The sequence below is a fragment of the Mobula birostris genome, chromosome 3 (genome assembly GCF_030028105.1).
Source record: "Mobula birostris isolate sMobBir1 chromosome 3, sMobBir1.hap1, whole genome shotgun sequence".
NCBI lineage: Eukaryota > Metazoa > Chordata > Chondrichthyes > Myliobatiformes > Myliobatidae > Mobula > Mobula birostris.
Genome location: NC_092372.1, coordinates 206,471,864 through 206,491,491, shown reverse-complemented (window position 1 = coordinate 206,491,491; position 19,628 = coordinate 206,471,864). Strand labels below are relative to the sequence as shown.

The 19,628-nt window shown below is 39.5% G+C and overlaps 1 protein-coding gene across 2 annotated transcripts in view; it reads right to left on the bottom strand.

The window, feature by feature from the left end:
- esyt2b (extended synaptotagmin-like protein 2b) overlaps positions 1-19,628 on the bottom strand; it is a 193,338-nt gene that overhangs the window by 65,954 nt on the left and 107,756 nt on the right. For both annotated transcript variants that reach the window (XM_072254027.1, XM_072254028.1), the window contains exon 6: positions 19,336-19,425. In XM_072254027.1, the coding sequence (XP_072110128.1) occupies positions 19,336-19,425 (90 nt within the window). The remainder of the gene's footprint in view (positions 1-19,335; positions 19,426-19,628) is intronic.

Here is a 19,628-nt window from a genome sequence, read left to right as displayed (position 1 = left end):
GAAATAAGGTGGATGATCTTGTTGCAATAGTACAGATTGTCAGGTATGATGTTGTGGCCATCACTGAATCGTGGCTGAAGGATGGTTGTAATGGGGAACTGAATGTCCAAGGTTACACGTTATTTCGGAGGGATAGTAAGGTCAGCAGAGTGGGGTAGTGTGGCTCTACTGGTAAAGAATGGCATCAAATCAGTAGAAAGATGTGACACAGGATCAGAAGATGTTGAATCCTTGTGGGTTGAGAAACCACAGGGATAAAAGGACATTGATGACAGTTATATACAGGCCTCCAACAGTGGCTAGGAGGTGGACCACAGGTTACAACAGGAAATAGAAAAGGCGAGTCAAAAGGGCAATGTTATGGTAGTCATGGAAGATTTTAACATGCAGGTCGATTGAGAAAAATCAGGTTGGTAATGGATCTCAAGAGAGTGAGTTTGTTGAATGCCTAAGAGATAGAGCCATTTGTCGTTGAGCCTACTAAGGGATTAGCTATACTGTATTGGATGTCATGTAATGAACTAGCGGCGATTAGGGAACTTAAGGTAAAAGAACCCTTAGGAACCAGTGATTACAATATGATTGAGTTCAGTCTAAAATGTGATAGGGAGAAAGTAAAGTCTGAAGTAGCAATATTTCAGTGGAGTAAGGGAAATTACAGTGGTATGAGTGAGAAGTTGGCCAAAGTAAATTTGAAGGAGCTGCTGGCAGGGATTCAGCAGAGCAGCAATGGTGTGCGTTTCTGGGAAAAATGAAGAAGGTGCAAGACATACGTGTTCCAAAAATGAAGAAACACTCAAATGGTAAAATAGTACAACCGTGGTTGACAAGGGAAGTCAAAGCTATTGTAAAAGCAAAAGAAAGGGCATACAACAAAGCAAAAATTAGTGGGAGGATAGAGGATTAGGAAGTTTTTAAAAACCTACAGGAGCAACTAAAAAAAAATCATTAGAAGGGAAAAGATGAACTATGAAAGCAAGCTAGCAAATAATAGCAAAGTGGATAGTAAAAGTTTTTTCAAGTATGCTAAAAATAAAAGAGAAATAAGAGTGGATACAGGACCACTAGAAAAAGAGGCAGGAGAAGTAATAATGGGGGACAAGGAGATGGCTGCTGAACTAAATGAGTATTTTGCATCAGTCTTCACTGTGGATGACACTAGCAATATGCCTGATGTTATAGTGTGTGAAGGAAGCGAAGTGGGTGCAGTTATTGTTACAACAGAGAAGGTACTCAAAAAGCTGAAAGACCCAAAGATACATAAGTCACCTGAACCAAATGAACTGCATCCTAGGGTTCTGAAAGAGGTAGCGTTAGAGATTGTGGTGGTATTAGAAATGATCTTTTAAAAATCACTGGACTCTGGCATAGTGCCAGAGGACTGGAAAATTGCAAACGTTACTCCACTCTTTAAGAAAGGAAGCAAGGCAACAGAAAGGAAATTATAGACCAGTAAGCCTGACCTCAGTGGTTGGGGAGGTGCTGGAGTCAATTGTTAAGGATGGGGTGATGGAGTACTTGGTGACACAGGACAAGGTAGTACAAAGTCAGCATAGTTTCCTTCAAGGAAAATCCTGTCTGACAAACCTGTTGGAATTCTTTGAGGAAATTACAAGTAGGATAGATAAAGGGGATGCAGTGGATGTTGCATACTTGAACTTCCAGAAGGCCTTGACAAGGTGCCACACATGAGGTTACTTACCAAGTTAAAAGCCCATGGTATTACAGGAAAGTTACAAACATGGTTAGAGCATTGGCTGATTGGTAGGATGCAGCGAGAAGGAATAGAAGGATCCTTTCCTGGTTGGCTGCCAGTGACTAGTGGTGTTCCGCAGGAGTCGGCGTAGGGACCACTTCTATAAATGATTTAGATGATGGAATAGGTGGCTTTGTTGTCACTTTTGCAGATGATATGAAGATTGGTGGAGGGGCAGGTAGTGTTGAGGAAACAGGCAGGATGCAGAAGAACTTGGACAGATTAGGAGAATGGGCAGGAAAGTGGCAAATGAAATACAATCTTGGAAAATGCATGGCCATGCACTTTGGTAGTAGAAATAAATGTCCGGACTATTTTCTAAACAGGGAGACTATCCAGGCATCTGAGATGCAGAGGGACTTGGGAGTTCCTGCGCAGAACACCCTAAAGGTTAACTTGCAGGTTGAGTTGGTGATGAGGAAGACAAATATCATGTTAGCATTCATTTCAAGAAGTCTAGAATACAAGAGCAAGGATGAGATGCTGAAGCTTTATAAGGCACTGGTGAGACCTCACCTTGAGTATTGTGAACAGTTTTGGGGCCCTCATCTTAGAAAAGATGTGCTGGCATTGGACAGGGTCCAGAGGAGGTTCACAAAGATGATTCCAGGAATGAAAGGGTTATCATATGACGAACGTTTGATGGCTCTGGGTCTGTACTCGCTGGAATTCAGAAGGATGAGGGGGGATCTCATTGAAACCTTTCGAATGTTTAAAGGCCTAGATAGAGTAGATGTGGAAAGGATATTTCCCATGGTGGGGGAGTCTAGGACAAGAGGGCACAGCCTCAGGATAGAGGGGCATCCATTTAAAACAGAGATGTGGAGAAATTTCTATAGCCAGAGGGTGGTGAATTTATGGAATTTGTTGCCACATGGAGCTGTGGAGGCCAGGTTGTTGGATGTATTTAAGGTAGCAATTGATAGGTTCTTGATTGGACATGGCATCAAAGGTTACGGGGAGAAGGCTGGGAACTGAGGTTGAGGAGGAGATAGAGAAAAGAATCAGCCATGATTGAATGGCGGAACAGACACGATTGGCCAGATAGCCTAATTCTGCTCCTATATCTTATGGTCTTTTTTCCCCAATAGTCACAGGGAACTTGAGGAGCAGATGTGTTGAGAAATTGCAGGTAGTTGTAGTGTGGTGCACATGGCAGATTTCAGTTTTCCCAGTATTGAGTGGGCCACCTACTCTGGGTCTGGATAAGGTGCAACTTGTGTAGTGTGTTGAAGACACTTTTCTTACTCAAGGTATTGAGGAACCTACATGGGAAGGCGCAATATTGAACCTTCTTGAGGAACAAAGTAGGTCTAGCAACCAAAGTGGCAGTTGGGGAGCACTTTGGGTCCAGTGGTCACATTCTATTAGTTTTTAAATAGTTACGGAAAAAGATAAAACAGGTCCACAGGTTAGCTAGAGTTGACTGGGTGACCACTTAAAGGCAAAGGAACAGCTAGCAAGCGGCAGGCTTTTAAAAGAGTCATATTATAAGCCCAGGGGCAGCATGTCCCTGTTAGGCTGAAGGGTGGGCATACCAAGTTCAAGGAACTCCAGCTGACAAGAGATAGAGGCTCTGATAAGGAAAGAGAAAGCATACATTGCTTTTATGCAGCTGTGTACAAATGAATCCCTCAACAAAGATAACAAGTTTATGCGCAGGCAGGGTGATAAAATAGTCCCAGGGGGTTCTTCAAATATATTAGCAGTAAAAGGGTGACTAGGGAGAGATTAGGCCATCTTAAAGATACCCTTTGTGTGCAGCTGCAGCAGATGGCTAAAATTTTTAAACATCTATTTCCCCTCGCTATTTACTAAGGAGAACATCATGAATGGCAAAGAAATTAGGATAATAAGTAGTGAGGTCTTGGAATATATACACATTGCAAAGAAAGGGGCAATTCTGCTTTGAGGCACATTAAGATGGGCAAATGCCCAGGACCTGACCAAGTGCATCCCCTTATGAGCGGCCAAGGAAGAAACTGGGGAGGCCCTTATAGAGATATTTGCTTTGTCGTTAGCCATTGATCAAAAAAAGTTTTTTTTTGCAGAGTTAACTAAGATGAAGGTATGTCAGTGGATATGGTTTACTTGAACTTCGGTGAGGCTTCTAGCAGGTTCTCACTTTGCAGGTTGATCTGGAAGATTAGGTACAGGGATACAGAATTGGAGCAATAATTGGAAGTAGAGGATGATGGCTGAAGGTTGATTCTCTAACTGTGGCTACACACATAAAAGTTGCTGGTGAACGCAGCAGGCCAGGCAGCATCTCTAGGAAGAGGTGCAGTCGACGTTTCAGGCCGAGACCCTTCATCAGGACTAACTGAAGGAAGAGTGAGTAAGGGATTTGAAAGTTGGAGGGGGAGGGGGAGATCCAAAATGATAGGAGAAGACAGGAGGGGGAGGGATAGAGCCAAGAGCTGGACAGGTGATAGGCAAAAGGGGATACGAGAGGATCATGGGACAGGAGGTCCAGGAAGAAAGACAAGGAGGTGGGGAGGGGGGGACCCAGAGGATGGGCAAGGGGTATATTCAGAGGGACAGAGGGAGAAAAAGGAGAGTGAGAGAAAGAATGTGTTCATAAAAATAAGTAACAGATGGGGCACGAGGGGGAGGTGGGGCATTAGCGGAAGTTAGAGAAGTCGATGTTCATGCCATCAGGTTGGAGGCTACCCAGATGGAATATAAGGTGTTGTTCCTCCAACCTGAGTGTGGCTTCATCTTTACAGTAGAGGAACTACTGTCGCATTCACCAGCAACTTTTATGTGTGTTGCTTGAATTTCCAGCATCTGCAGAATTCCTGTTGTTTACGCTCTAACTGTGGCTAGTGGGATGCCTCAGGGGTGAATGCTGGGACCTCTATTATTCATTATTATGCAAATAATTTGAATGCAAATATGCATGGTACGAGTAACAAGTTTGCTGATCATGCTAAATTAGGGCAACTCATTTATAGTAAAGCAGGCTGCTGTGAATTAGAAAGAGATCTTGATCACTTGGAGAGATAAGGCTCAGGAATGGCAAATAGATTTCACCTTAGATAAGTGTGAGGTGATGCAGTTTGAACATTCAAATAGGACAGGAACTAAACAGTGAATGGCAGGTCAATGACTAACATTGTAGAACAGAGGGACCTAGGAGGTTCTGTGGACGTGTAAAAGACAAGCAGATGAGATGTTGCCTCCAACTGTGCCACAGTCAGGGATGTCTTGGATGGAGTCTTGGGCATTCTAAAGAGGGAGGATGAACAGCCTTAACACAATCTCTAAGGAGCTGCAGCTTGACGCACTTCTTGCAGTTGTTATCAGAGAGACTGGAGATCTCCCAGAGTTCTCACACCGCACACGAAGAATATACCTCTAACACCGGATCCAGTCACAATGCACGAGATATTTAATAATGGACAAAGAGAAATAAAACTTAGTAGAAACTTAAAGCTTCAACCTGTCTTTGCTGAAGCCTATTGAACCAAAGCCTCCCACTCTAACCCTAGTCCTCCCAGACAATTGCCACTCCGCCTATAACTTGCTTCTTTTTATTGGCTCTTGCTATGTTACTAATAACCCAAGCAATCTTTTGCTCCGCAGACAAAGCTCAACGAGCCCTGCTTGGTTTTTGTACATATTGGTACCAACAGCACAGGTAACAGAAAGGATGAGGTGCTGAAGAAAAAATATGGAGAGTTAGAAAGCTGAAAAGCAGAACCTCTCTGGATTCCTGCCTGTTCCACATGTCAGTGAGGGTAAAATAGGATTATTTGGCGGATGAATGCATGGCTGAAGCATTGGTGCAGGGGGCAGGGTTTCAGATTTCTGGATTATGGGCAGAGGGATAGGAACCGGAATGATAGAGTTGAGGATGGAGCAGTTGGCATGTAGTTAAGCAGATGCAATGCGTAGTGCGACTGTGATGAAGGTCAGGTAGGCGATAGGGTAAAGTTGGAATCACTAGGATGAGTTGAAGTATAATGGGGGCAAAATCAAAAAGAGTGATGGAAACAGGAGTGAAGGTGTTATATTTGAATGCACACAGTACATAGAATAAAGTAAATGATCTTGCAGCACTGTTAGAGATTGGTAGGTACTGTATAGTGTTGTGGTCATCAGAGTCGTGACTGAAAGAAGATCATAGATGGGAGTTTAACATCCAAGGATACACATTATATCAAAAGGACAAGCATATAAACAGAGGAGGTACGTTGGCTCTGCTTGTAAAAAATGAAGTAAGATCCTTAGAAAGAGGTTTATATAGTGCAGAGAAGATGGAGAATCCTTGTGGACAGAGTTAAGAAACTGCAAGGGGAAAAAGAACCTGATGGAAGTTATATGCAGAACTCTGACTAGCAGCCAAGATTTGGGATATAAAATACCATGCGAGATAGAAAAGACGTGAAAAGAGCAATATTACAATAGCCACGGGGGATTTCAATATGCAGGTAGATTGGGAAAATCAGGTTGGTGCTGGATTGCAAGACAGTTAATCTGTAGAATGTCGACGAGTTAGCTTTTTAAAGCAGCTTGTGATTGAGCCCACTAAGAAAAAGGCAATTCTGGATTGGGAGTTATGAAACGAACAGATTTGATTAGGGAGCTCAAGGTAAAGGAACGCCTAGGAAGCAGTGATCATAATATGATAGAGCTCACCTTACAATTTGGGAGAAGCTAAAGTCGGATGTGTCTGTAGTACATTGGAGTAAAGGGAATTATAGAAGCATGACACAGAAGAGCTGCTGAAGTTGATTTGAAGGGGACTTTAGCCAGGTTGATGCCAGCCATTTTGATAGGTACAGAGGGGAAGGCGTCGGAGGATTATGGGCCAAACACAGGTACACATTCGGCAAGATGATGGCACGACTGGTTGCAGTGGCTTCTATGGGGTCAACAAAAGATGCTACCGTTCTACTTACATATACACCTAATGATTCCAAGATCCTGCTGTACCTTAAGAACTCAAAGGACTGCATGTCTACACCATCAGCGAGTTGCTCACTGGCAGAGATAGTGAAAGTGCTGCGCAATATGCTGCTGCCTGGGTCAATGGAGGCTTACAGTCAGATGGTGAGTAGCTGTCATGGTTGCTTTTCAGGGGATTGCAAGACCACTTTGGACATTGTTAATCAGGTACGCCGCAATGTAGGAGCCCTAGCCATCAGTCGCAGCGAGAGCTAGGTGTGAAGCCATGGTGTTGCCTGTTTGCAGCAACCCAGAGTGAGGGGTCAAAGTCGTTGCGCTTCACCGAGAGTGGTGTGACACTGTGCCCAGATGGAGTCGGATCTGCCTTCCCAATGTTTCACTTGGCAGAAGCCAAGTTCTGTTGTTGTAGATGACTGCAGATTTTTTTTAAGAGGCATTCAATGGATTCAGGACTCAAGCTGCAGGGCCGCTTGCATTTCAGCCGCTGGAGGAGAGGGCCGGCGTAGCACAGTTGTGACTGAAGATTTAAAATAGACTAAGGGGTCTGGACTATGTACATATTTATTTGTCTGGTTGTGTTTTTACTAATATTCTACAAGGGCTTGCATATGTGGGGAGTGGGCCTCAAAGCCACGGATTTGCCTGGCAAGCATCAGGGGCCAGTCCGTGGGCTGGGTGTGTGCACCATATATACACACATATTCTGCATCGTTGTGTTTTTACTGATATTGTATATGGGTTTATTGACTTGCATGCAACAAGCTGCACCGGCGCAGGGGGTGGGGGAAGTGGGCTTCAAGACTCCTATTACGTGACTGTGATCTTGTGTGTGCTTACTCTGTGTGACTATTGGTAATGTGTCTTTGCACCTTGACCCCGTAGCGACAATGTTTCGTTTGGCTGGATTCATGAGTATTCATATATGGTTAAATAACAATTAAACTTGAATTAAATTGAACTGAATTGTAATTGGGACTATGGAAAGGACGGTGTGATTGGTATAGACCAGCTGGGATGAAGCATCAGTTTCCATGCCACATTATTCTCTGACTCTATGACCAGATTAAAGCACAATTGTAATGAGTTGATCTGTATAAATGGTACATAGAAGAGGAATTTTTCCACTGTACCTTGCTACATATGACAATAATAAACCATTTACCACTGCTCAACGGAGTTTAATTTCTCACACATTTTGTTACTTGCTTGGAGTCTTAAAGCAACATGATGTCAGTTGCATTGATTTTAGTAATCTCCATACACCTTTAGGTTAAATATAGTAAGCGGGATTACAGCAGACATTAACTTCCGAACTTTGTGGGAAATGTAGAATACAGCTCCTTCCCAAAGGCTAGGAAATAAATTCAGATATGTAACTCATTTATTGGCTCTGGTATCATGAATGTAACCATTCACACGCAATTTATGTGCAAGATCATTCGCTCTCAGATGGTTGTGTGGTCATTGTTGACATTACAGTTGGGTAAACTTGCTCGTGGTGCAGATTGTGAGGTTTTTGCTGTTTCATTATAACTCCATATAACATGGCTTCAAATGGAGTTTGGGAACCTTAATTATCCCCATTTAAGGTATTCTCAAACAAATATAGATCAAGATTTGCCACATAATGCAGCTTGAACTTATTCCGCCTGCAACTGCCGATAACTTCATTATAATCTTATATGGCAATATTAAACAACATACTGTGAAGGATTCCTACTGTATGAATCAGTTCCAGACAGCCTTTTTATTGGAAAGAGAGGAAGGTCAAATAGTATCCTGTGCTGCTGTCTTTGCCAAATTCCACAATATCCAACTGGGGCTTTATCTCAAGGGAAATAAACCACAAATAAAAGCTTTGCTTATGCTTTCTTAGCCTTGATCTAGTTTTGTGTTCTGAAATTGAGATGCTTTACCCTTATAACAGAGATTAACTCCAATAAATAATTACATGTAAAGGGTACAGAGGAAAATATTCATCTGGTATTTACAATAGTACATAATCATTCTGATGACATAAACCACAATTAGCCAATGAGTATTTTATAACGGCTGATATACCTGAACATTGAACATCATACTTCATTCATTCTAATTCATTAAACAAAAGAACCTAGCTGCTGGATTTTGCAACAAAATCAAATAATGCTAAAAGCACTCAGCTCAAGTAGTTAACTGTTCAAAGTATTGGATAACTATACTGATCAACGTTAGAGCAGTGTTCTGGTTTGAAACCACACTTGAAACGTAAACTGACATGTTCTGTTTCAAGATACAGGTACTAGCTAACTGCTTTCCCAAATTACTTCTATCCTTACTGCCAAGTTACATCATCCATTTCCTATTCTACATATTATGAAGTAACAGTTATCTTCATTCTATTATCTTCTAGATGGCTTGAACTTATGATGTCCATTGGTAGATTATTTATCAAATACTTTGCATGCATTATTTACAACTTTAAGATTATTGAGAAACTGATTTCCTGGTTAATTTCTAAAACCTGATCACAACTCTGCTGAAATCATTCTAAAATAGACTGCTGATAAGCCTCAACATAAAATATTTTAAGGTTTTTAAGTATAAAGCCCTAAGAACTGTTCTATTATACAGTAGAGAAAAAGGAATGTAGTTTAATAATAGATTTGAAAACTGAAATTTCTTGACTGACATCCTTCAGCTTAAAACCTTTGAGTCACCTAGGTAAAAAATTCTCCTCTACCAGCACTCCAAGGTCAAACACTTCTCAGCCACCATTGAAAATATCAACAAGGTTTTGCACTGCTGCTGCAAAAAGCTACTTTTCATGGCATTTATATGGACTGAATGCATGCCTATGGCAATGACCTTCAACTTCTCAGTTCTGCAAACCTTTCAGCTAGATATTTTAGATTCACAAAGACTCCTGTTAAGCTGCTTAGCAGGACACCCAATTAACTGACAAAAAAAGCCCAGCTTAAATGCCAGCAGTACAGCATTGACAAATGTAAAGTATTCTCTCTCCATTTGTGTGAGTCAGCATTCAAAATTTCTCTTTGCAGCACCTGTGGCACTCTGCCATCAGGCAGCTCCAAGATCCTGGAACAGCAACATGAAACTGCATGATTAAGTATCATTATGCTTTTTAATGGAAATGATGGATTCACATTTTACACAAATCCATTTATAGAAACTAATATTCTTTCTAGAGTATTGTGAGACATTTATTATGAAAATGCCCTGGTAAGTCATACCCCAGGCAAAGTAAATATATTAATAATTAATACAGGAGTGTTATGCCAGTTCCCCAAATGACTCAATGTATGCATCAGGATACTGAAATTTATTTAGATACTCTAAGGACAATCCACCAGTGAAAAAAATTTGATGAGAGGAGTCAACTTAATAACAAAATAGAAAACGAGAAGTATAAGGTGACATGAATAGTGAACCACAGCAGCAAGAAAATAATAGATTGGAGGCTAGGATTAAAGGCAATCCATACCTTTTCCTTGAGCATTTAGAAGTAAAAAGGCCTGCCAATGAACCAGGAGGGCAATTAAGGGTCAATATGGAAACAGAAGGCTTGACTTGCAATGAGTACTTTGCATCAATATTTACCAGTTTTGAAAATAGTGGTAGACAAGAAACTGATACATCAGATTGACCCAAAAAGGAAGCAGTAACAAGATCTATGGTACTAGTAAAGGAGAGAGATCACCAGAACCAGATGAGATACATCACAGTTTGCCAAAAGAAATAAGAACAAACTGCAGAGCTGCTTGCCACAATCTGTGAAGGGGCTTGAGTAAAATATTCCAAATTTGTTCAAAAATGGACAGAAAGATGAACTTGGCAAGAAAAGTAAGCTAGTTCTTATGATTTTAAAACAAACAGCCAAGAACAAAAAACAATACAAAGAACCAGCACTGATGTAATGACAGTTTGTTGATGAGATAACAGAAAGGGAGGATGAGGAAAGCACAAGTGCTTTAGTCTTTGTAAAGCCCAAGGGATAAAAGGTTCAGTTGCAGCACAGATGCAAGGTTGGTCAAGAAACAGAATTAACACATTTAGTTGTTTTTCAGCCTGGAGGGAGGCATACAGTGAAGTGCTGTTAGCTACTCAATCCACTCCAGTTTTTGGTATGTCTCAAAGAACCTGGAGATACAGGTCACATCTTCAAATTTTGCAGAAAGCACAAACATTTGAAGTAATCACTATGAAAGACAACAGTAGGCTATATGAAGAAACACACAGAATAATAAAATCAGCTGAAATTTGACATCCAAAACTGATGCAAAAAAAAAAAGAGGAAGAATAATGAGAAAAAAGACCCTAAATTATACAAATGGGGGACATGAGATACGAATATTTGTTGGTAGGACAGTTAACAGAGCAAGGCATATAGAATACTAGTCTTGTTTTAAGTTAGAAAATTACATAACCTATAAAGTTTACTAAAGCAAAGCACTCACTGGTCCCAGTCAGAGTGCTTTGTATAGGGATAACACAAAAAAAAAGGTTTGGAAAGGGAAGGAAGAAAGTTTTTATGGACTATTTTGGAAATTAAGGATTACAATTATATTAATAAACATCAGAATCAAGTCTTCTTGCACTTGGAAAAGGTTCAGCTAAACTGAGATATACTAAGGGTAAAAGGTTAGCTGGCGAGAGAATACATTCACTTGGGGTCAGTCTGGTAACCTATGTGTGCAGCCAGAGTAAATGGGCGAAGTCTTAAATGAATACTTTCCGCTGTATTTATCTTGGAGTTCAGGGGAGAGAACAGTGATACTGGTAATTGGCTTATTATTGTCACACGTACTAAGATATAGGGAAAAGTTTTCGTTGGCATGCCATCCAGACAGTTCATTCTATCCATAAGCAGACAAGTAGTACAAGAGAGAAAAAGCAATAACAGAATGCAGAACAATGTTACAGTTACAGAGAAGCACTGCAGGTAGACAAAGGGACTGTGCAAGCTATGTTGAGAGATTAAGAGTTCATTTTTTTGGGTATAATAATAAATCCTTTTAAGAGTCTTATCACAGCTGGTTAGAAACTTTCTTTGAGCCTGCTTAAATACCTTCTGCCCAGTGGAAGAGAAAGAAGAAAGAGTTACCAAGATGGAAAGGGATTAGTAAACTCCAAGAACTGGGCCTCAATACGGCCTCGTGCAGTTGGGTCCTGGATTTCCTCACTTGTAGACCCCAGTCAGCTCAGATTGGCAAAAACATCCCTCCACAATGTCCATCAGCACAGGAGCGCCACAGGGATGTGTACTTAGCTCCTTGCTCTACTCTGTTTATACCTATGACTGTGTGGCTAAATACAGCTCCAACACCATATACAAGTTTGCTCATGACACCACTGTTGCGGACCGTATCAAAGGTGTTTACAGTTCCTGACGTTTATAGCTTAAGGATCCTGTTTATAGTTACTGTTTTATAGATTTGCTAAGTATGTCTGCAGAAGAAGAATCTCAGGGTTGCATGTGGGGACATGTTTGTACTCTAATAATAAATTTTACTTTGAACTTTTTTTTTATTGTCATTTGCCAAAGACCAGACACCAGAAGGCTGGAGGATGGCTAATGTTGCGCATTTAGTTAAGAAGTGTGTCAGGGATAAACCAGGAAACTAGACTAGAGGGCAAGTTATTGGAAAAGATTCTGACAGATATTTACTTGCATTTGGAAAGGCAAGAACTAATTTGGAATAGCCTTTATGGCTTTGTGCACAATAAATCATGTCTCGCAATTTGATTTTCATGGCAACAGCAGGTATAATTGTTTTCACATGGCCTTTAACAGAATCCCAGATGGTAGACTGGTCCAGAAGGTTAGAACAGAAGTGGCGGTGAAGGCAAGAGCAGTAACATTACTTAAGAAACATCTACACAGATATTTGAATGAGCAAGGCACAGAGTGATTTGGAATTAGTGCAGGGAAGTGGAATTAGTATAGATAGGCTTTGGTCAGGCCATGAAGGGCATGTTTCTATGTTGTACAGTTCTAGGACTCTCTGGTAGGAAGTGTTTAAAATCATTTAAATTACCAGAATGGTAATCCAGAGGCTCAATCAACAATACTGAATTGAAATTCCATCCTAGATTTGGAATTTATATTCATTAAATAAGGCATCATCAGAAAATGACTGAGTCATTGGCCAAGTAATAAAATACAAAAACCATTAACAATGGCTGAAGGGCAAGGAGTACAGATTTAAGTGATCAGCAGAAAAATCAGATGGACAATGGTGAAAAACCAGCAGCAACATCACTCACAGCGAATTATGGCTGAAACTGTACAAAGGCAGGACAAGCAGAGAAGCACAAGACACTGCAGATGTTAACACATATAGAAAAGTGGAGGGTTCTGTGAGAGGAAAGGGTTAGAATGATTTTAGAGTAGGTTACAGAGTTGGCACAACATCATGGGCTGAAGGGCCTGTACTGTTCAGTACTCCTTATTCTACGTTGGAAGCTGGAGCAAAATCCAAGTTCTTCTAGTAGGTTATTTTTTCTTTGTTCTAGAACAATGACAAACCCTGTATATTTTGATAATTGTTGAGTTGTTGCATCACCTGTGCTCTTTCTCCCAATATTTGGGAAACAGATGACACATTGTGAGCTTGAGAGGCCAAGAATGGGGGTGGGGGGGGGATTTGATTATAACTACACAGTATATTTGCCTGCTCTCACCTATAATCATCACAATGGACATCCCTCACCATTGTTTTCCAGTGTACTGTAAATTGACAAATGAGGTTTGAGCGATTTTCGTTACAAAGTAGAGATGCAAAGATTGAACAGTTTTCCATTTGACCTATGAATTAACTCCACCCCAATAGAGCATACACAGTGAAATACAGCACTGAAGCACAGCAGATTGAGAAGTGATCTGGTGCAAAGGTCTAACCTTGGTTATTTCTAGTCTGTACAGGGATTAGGTTTGTGATAGACCTGTTTTTTGGGATTGCAACTTGTGCATCACCATACAGTAGAGATTGACTAATACCTTGAGATCAACCAAATCAGCTGAAAGATTCCCACATTCCCTCTGGTTTGAGGCAAAGGCTTACATGAAATTGAAAAAGGACATGTATTATGTTGACATTGATATCTATGATTTTTTTTTGATCTGTTATGTGATAAAGATCCTGTCCTTTGCACTTCACGAAACCACATACAACTTTGGAATGATGAGGAGGATCCTTCTGATTGTCAGTGGAGAGACCTCTCAACAATATCCCAATCTAATGCTTTCCCTTTCTTAAAGGGGGTTACCACTGCAATACTCAACTAGTTCTAATTCAGGTCACATATAGTCTATGTGCCTGGCGCCAAGTTCCCAAAAACAAGCATGCTCTTCCAAGCTCCATTGTCACTTACAATTTCTAGGATAACGGACAATACACCTCGGGGGGGGGGGGGGGGGGGGGGGAGGGGTGCAACATAATAGAGTAGCAATTAGCATAACACTTTACAGGGCCAACCATCGAAAGGTCGGGGTTCAATTCCCACTGCTGCCTATAAAGAGTTTGTACGTTCTCTCCATGACTATGCCGGTTTCTTTCAGAAGCTCCAGTTTTCTTCCACATTTCAAAGATGTACGGCTTAGTAAGGGTTAGTAAGTTGTGAGCATGCTATGTTGGTACCAGAAGCATGATGACACTCGCAGGCTGCCACCAGCACATCCTCCAACTTTGTTGGCCATGATGCAAATAATATTTCACTTCAATACACACAAAATGCTCATCCCAAATCGTCGAATGCACATTTTTCCATAGATGCTGCCTGGACTGCTAAGTTCCTCCAGCATTTCATGTGTGTTGCTTAGATTTCCAGCATCTGCAGATTTTCTCTTGTTTGTAATACATTTCACTGTATGCTTCAATGGGCATCTGACAAATAAAGCTAATCTTTAGAAGATTCTCAGATTTCCTGAAATAATTCCACATCCATGCCATGTTTGGAAATCTCTGCAACTGCTCTAAGAGGAGAAAGAGCATTACAGAAATGACTAAATGCTCAGTTTCTATGACAGAAGCGCACAAACACTACATACGAATACAGCATACCATTTCCCAAAATACCACCCACCCTTTTTTGCACCACCTATGACAGTCGGTACTCCCATTAGCTTTCTTCAGGCATTTCAAAATTCAGAGTACTAGACTGAAATTCAGATTGATCCCCCAAGAACTGCCTAATAATTTAACATACAACTTATAACATACCAAAATAAATTTCACTTGATTTAAAAACTTTTGGTAACAGCACTCACATTTTGCCCTCAGAAAATTAAGTTTGATGGTGCTCCCATTCAAAGATCATGCATTATTCATTGCCTGAGCTCTTAATAATAAAATCATTCCTCAAATATTTACCTGACACAAAAGTATTGGTGTTACACTAGCAATTAATTCGTAGCCCACAATTTGCCCATTATTTTGTAAATAACCTCATTTTTATTTATTTTCATCACATCACAGAATTCTGGGTAGGGGTGTAATTCTCTCAGAAGTCTGCCGATTTGATTTCAAGGGCAAGCTCATAACTGAAGTAGATGCATAATACTCATGTTTATGATTACCAGCTAATGAGTTTTAAGAAAAATGACTGGGCTTGAAATAAAGCAGAATATTCTGGCTAATCAATTACACACTGAGGTAATTGTAAAACCTGTTAGCACAAAAAAATGTTTCGCAATTAAGGGCTGGTACTGGAAGTCAGGCACAGCACAGCTACAGGATAAGCCAATGACATGACTGTGATTTGGCTCCCCTGACACAGTAATCACAGAGTGACCTGAAATCTCTACAAATATATTTTCTTTCTTCCCTTTTTTTTCTTTCCTGAAGGTGTTGACTCCATGTTGTGTACGAAACTAAATATAGTACTACACATCAGACAGCCTTGAGTTTGATTTTAGTTAGCCTCATCTATAAAGTTTGGTCATACTTTCAGTACTCAGGCTTCCTGAAGCACGAAAGCAGAGGTTAGTGTCCCAGCTTTTGTGCAAAATATGACCTTTTGGGTACTGCGCTGAAATCAGAGATGAACAGGCTAAAGTTCTTAAGATATCTAAAGCATGAATCAGCAAATGGAAAGACTTTGATAATTGCTGAACATACCTCATGAGAGCACAAGAACCAAGGCAATCAAGCAAGTACGTTAAGGGAATTTGGGACTATTTTCATGTTAGGTGTAATGAAGTATAGAATCACATGTAATTATTTTTACACAGAAATAAAAGGAATGATAAAAATTTCTGGAGAATCGAGTTGACAGAATAGTTTTTTGCTCCATTTGAAAAGATATACAAACTCATGATACCAGGATATTCAGTGCATTCTAACACAATTAAAGAAACAGAGGTGGAAGCTTTAAAATAATTCTAAATGCATGAGCAACAATGAAGTGAATAGGCTTCATTGATCTCAGGAAAGTCAGAAGACAATTCAAAACTGGGCCAAGAACATAATATAGAAAGCGAAGTACTAAAAACCTATTTTTACTATCTTTTTTTTCTCCTCAGACAGAATATTAATCCTGGTTCTGTACCTGTACCATTACTCCTTCAGAGCAAGTATCATCATAAATGAAGGCATCCCCAAATGGCTGGTATAGCCAACAATAAAAAAAATCAAAATCATAATTCAACAAGCTCCATGTAATTATTTTTTTTCAAGAGAAATAAAATATTCAGTATTTCTAATAATAATAATAATGTGCATGCAAACTTTGTAGTCAAAATGTATGAGGTACTCTGTAGCCTTGAAATAAGTTACTTTCCCCTTGACAGTGATCTGTCATTTTCCCATCTCGAATAATGTACCAATTGAGCATGTTGTTAGCAGGTTTAGCCATCTGGAATCATCAATAGCAGCTCTGCTAAATTATACTATGGTAACCATGATTAAATAATCAGGGGCTAGATAACAAATCATGGCTCAATGGATAAATTTCATATTGACATTCTTGAAATATATTTCCCCTACTCAACATCATTAGAATGGTGAAATTACTTTAGGTCGGGTATATAATTTAAAAAGTTAAATGCTGCATTTGAGTGAAATTTCAAATAAAAACACAATATCCTAAGAAAGCTCAATACAACATCTGCAGATAGAAAACATAGCTAGCTTTAAGGCATTATTTCAGACCTTTGATGAAAGGCTAACTGAATTTACTTTTCTAACCAGAAAAGTTGCCTGAACTGCTGATTGCCTGAACGGTTTGATTCCTGCTGTTGAATCCAAGGTGTTTGTACATTCTCCCTATGACTGCATGAGTTTCCTTTCAGGTGCTATGGTTTCCTACCACATTCCAAGTATGTCGGGTTATGGTTAGTGAGTCTCAGGCATGCAACGTTGGCACCGGAAATACTGCAACACTTGCACAATCCTCGCTGATTTGGTTTGATACAAACAATGCACTTTACTGTGTTTTGATGTACATGTGGCAAATAAAGATTTATAAATTGTTAACAGCTTCTCCACCACTCCTTTACATCTATGTTTACCCTGTATCTCTTTTGCTCTTCCTTTACTGTTTCATTAATATTATCTTCTGTACACTCGGATGAAAAGTACTTATTCTGTGGTTCAATCACAATTTTTGTTCCTCTAAATCCACCACTGCTTTAACTAATATTTTGCTTTTTATGCTTATAAAAGTTTTGTCTTTTGATTTACAACTTTGTTCCTCAATCCCTCTGTTTTCCCTATTACAACTTCCTCTATGTTTTCTGTATTGACAAAAACAAAAGCAATAGCAAAATACTGCAGATGCTGAAAATCTTAAATAAAGAGACTAAATGAGGAAATCTCAGCAAATGGAGAAGCTTCCAATAAACTATTTCAAATTGATGAACTTTTACCACAACAATGGTAAAACATGGATTCCCACTGTATTCTGCACCTGATGTTCATAGTCAACTTACTGTGCTTTCTTTCTGTTATGACCTCTAGTTCTTTTGGCATCCAGAGAGATCTAATTTTAGATGCCCCAGTTTCCTTCTAATAGTTGTATCTTTACTGACTCTAGTTGAAAGGCTTGTCATTTGCTCACTTAGTTTTCCACTACAGTAACTAAATCTTTTCACAATTCACTGTCTTGCTTCCAAGTGCAAGATTCTTTGTTTTAAATTTTACTGGCAGGAAAATAAGATCCAAAATATTAATCCATTGGTGTATACTATTAAACTAAATGCAGATTATATCATATTTTGAAAACAAAGTGGAATTAAAGGAATTGCTACAGATTGCATAAACCTTTAACTGCTGTTGGTATTACTAAATGATAGCTCAGTCCATTTTCTATACACTCATCTCTGCATTATAAGGTTTTGGGCTTACAACTTTAGGCAAATGATCACATCTATTCTGCTGAAATCCAAAAGGCTATGAAGGAGGAGACTGTTTTCCTGAAGATCTAGTCAATATTACTCTCTGAAGCATCTAACCAAAATATTCACCTTAAAATTATTTGTGGGATTTATTATGCCCAAATGCCTCTCATATTTCCCTACCTGTCATTATAATTCACTATTTATTTAAGTGTGACTAAATGACAACAAAAAACAAATGAAGTGTAATATTAACGTGAAAGTCTGGGCTAAAATACCCACACCCACATTGTAATCTATTTGTATTTATGTCTTTCCTTTTATGTTAAAATGGATCAAAGTCTTCAATTTTCTGCACCATTTCAGCTGTATACCCACTGAATATATCAAACAAAAAATTACTCAATTATTTGACTCCTCAGTTTCACAATTAATGTGCCACATGCTTTGAATGTACTGTACTGTACTCAAGGCTAAATATGGACAAAGTGCCTAAATTTAGAATTGCCATACATTTCGAGAGATTACTTAAACAGTTTAGGAAATCATTTCTAGTAAGGACTTTGACATGTATACACTTATAACACTGGACAACATTAATAGCAAGGAGACAGAAGGAATTACACCTAAGCCACTGATTTAGAATCACAGCCAAACTTGCATATGCACACCGTTGTCGATAACAGCTGTTCCTATTTGGCAGTGTTTAGCAAAGAAAGTGTCTTTAAATGTTGTAACTGTACCCAACTATATCACTTCCTCTTGTTCCACCTACCACCACCTTCTGTGTGAAAAAGATTTTTGTCAAGTCCCCTTTAAATTTCTTTTGTCTCACTTTAAACCTGTGCCCTCTAGTTTCACATACACCTACCCTGGGGGAGAAAAAGACTATGACCATTCACCGGAACCATTTCTCTGCTCAAGACATTGAACTTACTTTGTTCTCTCTGACACACTTAACTTTCTATCCCCCCCCATCAAATAACACTGCCCAGTTTCAACTGAAAGATTTTAAGAACAACTTCAATAAATCCTTGCAATGCAGAATTACAAATTTTAACAACCTGTGTGTAAAGACACTTTTAATTCTATCTTTATAATCTTACATTTGTGTCCAATTGTGGTCTAACTATTGGAAATCATTACTACTTCAGGCATAACCACGCAAAGTCAAGAACTTGTAAAAGTTACTTACATTACTTAGACACCATGCTGTTGTGCAAATATGAGAATATGCAATGGACAGCGGCTAACACCGATAGAGGTACTTTCATTTTTAAATATCAAGTCAACTACAAACTTAGTTCAAGGAGTTGATAGCTATACTCACAGGTCTGCGGAGAAAGAAGAGTGTTAGCGCCCCAACCAATGGCATGTCACCGATAAGGGGCTCCAGAATTACTCTAAGTGTGCCGTTCATCTGCAAGTATATTAATAAGATCGTATTTCAGAAAAGACAGTTGATTTTCACAAATTAGTTAAGACTTAAATTGCACTCATCACACACCAGAGGTATCGAGAATTTTCATTATTTTTTGAGATATTTATTGAAGTCACCAGGTTATAATGCCAAATATGTACTAAATGCTGCCTCACTTAATATTTAATATTTGGGCATGGAAG